General features: G+C 72.6%; 1 protein-coding gene across 1 annotated transcript; it reads left to right on the plus strand.

Annotated features, from left to right (window-relative positions):
- The first annotated feature begins 758 nt into the window (after positions 1–758).
- On the plus strand, positions 759–1,380 carry LOC118158838 (potassium voltage-gated channel subfamily H member 2-like). Its single transcript, XM_035313521.1, has one exon. The coding sequence runs from the start codon at positions 767–769 to the stop codon at positions 1,127–1,129; it is 363 nt and encodes a 120-aa protein (XP_035169412.1). The 5' UTR covers positions 759–766; the 3' UTR covers positions 1,130–1,380.
- Positions 1,381–3,613: the final 2,233 nt, after the last annotated feature.

The following is a 3,613-nucleotide window of genomic DNA, read 5'->3' on the forward strand; positions in this document are numbered from 1 at the left end:
GGGGCCAGAGGCCTTTATGTTGGGGCTGGGGGCTTTGGGGAGGCTGGGAGGGGGGAGGGGTTGGTGAAGCTGGGCATTTTGGGTGAGGATAAGGTTTGGTGAGGCTGGGGGGGCTTTTGGTGAGGCTGGGGGGTGGGTGCCATGGGGCTCTGGGGCAGCTGTGGGGCACATATGAGTAGTCCAGCTGGGGGACCCATGGGTGCTGCTGCCACGGTGGCCTCACAAACACCCATCCCCTCGTCCATCCCTGGACAGGGCACCCAGGCGGGGGGTACAGGGGGGGCTGGGGATGCCCAGGGTCCAGTCCCTGAGGTGGGGACAGGGACAGAGCATGGCCAGGACAGAGCCGCAGCCACAGCTCGCATGACATGGCCGATGCTGGGGCCGGACGGCGGAGCCCCTCCAGCACCACGGCCTCCTCGACCCACCGGAGCAGGGGCATCGCACCGCGGGTTGTGGCTGGGGCCCTGCTGTCCCCATTGGGGGGCTCCGTGCCACAGCCCTGGGCCCAGCTGTGGGGCACTGCGGGGTGGCACAATGCCATGGGGCACTGGGGTGGGCGCACAGGGCTGTGGCGGGGCCCCTGGTGCAGGCACAGGGCGGGGGTCCCCGCTGCGGCCGGTGCCCTTGGGCAGCTCCAGGCTGGGGACGAGCAGGGCGCTGCCGCTGCGTGGTCCCTGGGGACGCTTCGGATGCTGAGAGCCCAGGGTGGAGGTGGACGGATGGACGGGCAGATGGACGGATGGACGGGCGGATGGGTGGATGGATGGGTGGATGGACGGATGGATGGACGGGCAGATGGAGTGGGGCGCAGGGCCGGGGCTCCCACGGGCTTCACCTTCGCCTCCCCGCAGGCCGCAAGTTCATCATCGCCAACGCCCGGGTGGAGAACTGCGCCGTGATCTACTGCAACGATGGCTTCTGCGAGCTGTGCGGCTACACGCGGGCCGAGGTCATGCAGAAGCCCTGCACCTGCGACTTCCTGCACGGGCCCCGCACGCAGCGCAGCGCGGCCGCCCAGATCGCCCAGGCGCTGCTGGGCTCCGAGGAGCGCAAGGTGGAGATCTGCTTCTACCGCAAGGACGGTAGGGACCCCGCCGCCGCCTCGCCCGCGGGCCGGGGGTGCTAGGTGGGGAGTGGGCGCGCGGGCACCCTGCGCCGCGGGAGCCTCCCGGCGCGCTCCCGGCCGGCCGGCGGAGATTGATGGTTATTTGTGCGGGCGCGAGGGCGGCCGTCCGTCACGGGCAGACAGACCCTTGAGTTAACGGCCTGCTGCGGCGGGCGGCCGCGCCGCGTCCATCCATCAGCCGTGCCAGGCCCGGCCGCGCTGTGGGTGGCGTGCGGTGCCAGCGCGGGTGGGAGCCGGCAGCCGCCCCCCGGTGACAGCGTGCCGGGGCCGGGCCGGGGGCTCGTCCTGCCCCGCTGGTGTCAGCACGTCCCCTGCCGGGGCCCACAGCCCTCCCAGCTCCCCTGGGATTGCGGGTGCTGTGGGGCAGCTGTGGGGCACGGCGCTGTAACCTGCCTGTGGGGGCTGCAAAGTGTATGGGGGGGGGATCGGGGGTCCCTGTGCTGCCCGGGGAGAGGGGGTGGCAGGGAGCTGTGTCAGGGGCAGTGGGGTTGGAGCCCCCAGGGGCAGGAGGGGCAGCCCCTCTCTGGTGCCCCACAGTGCCCCACAGCTGCCCCACAGCCATGCCCTCCCCTGGCCCAGCCGGCTCGGGGGCTGTTGGCTCTGAGCCCACGTCAGGCAGTGCGGCCCCCGCTGCCCCCTACCCCATGGGCACTTCCCTTACTGGGGTCCCCAGGCAGGCAGGGACAGCACCAGTGCCGCCCGTGGCACGAGGGCTGTGCTGCATCCCCCGAGCCCAGTGCTCCCAGTTCTGGGGGTGCCCGTCCCTCATGTCGGGGCCCCTGCTGCCCCATGGCATGGTGGCTCCGTGGAGAGGGGCTCACTCCCCCCGTCCCCGTGGCCCCGCGGTGCTCTGGGGCCGGGTGCAGTGGGGCTGCCCCTCGCCACGGCCCTGCGGTGCGGCTGCGCGCCACGAGGAGCCGGTCCCTGTGCCAGGTGTCCCTGCTCTCGCCGGCAGCTGTCTCAGGCGCTCGGCACCCGGCCCCGGTTCCGGCGCGCAGAGTAAACAAAGCTGGCTCCCAGCTGCCGGCCGTGCCGCGGAGCCACCGCGTGCACCCAGCGGCCCCGCTCTGCGCCGCCGCCCGCAGCACAAGCACGGGGCATGAGGGCACGAGGGCACGGCTCCTTGCGCTGCGGCCCCCATCGCCCGCTCCCTCCTCCCATGCATGTCCCCTGGGAGGAGCGGGAGCGAGGCTGCTGCAGCTTGGCTGCGTGGCCCGAGGGCTCTCACTGCCTGTCTGGGGGCCTGGCTGTGGCCGTGGGGCTGCCCCAGTGCGGCCGCATCCTGGCTCTGGTACAGCCCCCGGCACAGAGCTGAGCTCCAGCCCTGGCACGCAGCCGCTGGCGCATCCGTGCCAGGCACAGCCCGGGGCACCGCGTCTTGGGCGGGCACATCTGCTGCCTGCGCACTTTGGACCCGCACACAGGGTGCTCGGGGTGGCCGGGGCGCAGGCAGCACGTGGCTGCTTCCTCCCGCAGCACGACGAGTCCTCGTTAGCCCTCTGCTAATTGGCCCTGCCCATCGCCTGCTGTCGGGCATGTGCTGAGCAGATGGGGAGGCCCCGGGTCCCAGCCTCTGCCTGCTGCCGTGGGGCTTTCCCTGCCCCGTGCCACGGGGCCGTGGGCAGGCGGTGCCATGTGGTGCCGTGCTGTGCCATGCCGTGCCGTGCCATGTGGTGCCGTGCCGTGTGGTGCCGTGTGGTGCCGTGCCGTGTGGTGCCATGCCGTGCGGTGCCATGCCGTGCCGTGCCATGTGGTGCCGTGTGGTGCTGTGCCGTGTGGTGCCGTGCCGTGCCGTGTGGTGCCATGCCGTGCGGTGCCATGCCGTGCCATGCCGTGCCATGTGGTGCCGTGCCGTGTGGTGCCATGCCATGCAGTGCCATGCCGTGCCGTGTGGTGCCGTGCCGTGTGGTGCCATGCCGTGGCATGTGGTGCCGTGCCGTGCGGTGCCATGCCGTGCCGTGTGGTGCCGTGCCGTGCTGTGCCATGCCGTGCCGTGCCATGCCGTACGGTGCCGTGCCGTGCCATGTGGTGCTGTGCTGTGCCGGATGGTGCTCGGTGGCGGCGGGGCCGTCTGGCGGCGGGGCCGCCCGGCTGACAGCAGCGTATGCTTCGTGTCTCCGGTCGCGGGGCTCTGGGCAGCGTCAGAGCCGCTGGGGCAGACAGGCTGAGTGAGGGGGGGGACACGGCCCTCGGGGGGGCCTGGGCTGCGCACCCTGTGGGGACACGAGGGCTGGTGCCATGCTGCACGAAGCCTGCATGGTGCCGGTGGCTCACAGGGGGGGTGGGTGAGGAGCTGTGCCTGTGCCCCCCCGGGAGAGGGGAGGGGGTGGCTGCATGGTCCTTGCCCCCGGTGGGGAGGTCTGGGGGGGCCACCCCTGGTCACTGCCACCCTGAGGACTACACCTGGGGCTGGGTCCCCGCGGAGCCCATGGGGCTGTGCAACCCCCACCCAGCCAAGGAGGGGGCACCGGGGGCTGTCCCCCC

This window comes from Oxyura jamaicensis, unplaced genomic scaffold (assembly GCF_011077185.1).
Source record: "Oxyura jamaicensis isolate SHBP4307 breed ruddy duck unplaced genomic scaffold, BPBGC_Ojam_1.0 oxyUn_random_OJ47284, whole genome shotgun sequence".
NCBI classification, from domain to species: Eukaryota; Metazoa; Chordata; class Aves; order Anseriformes; family Anatidae; genus Oxyura; species Oxyura jamaicensis.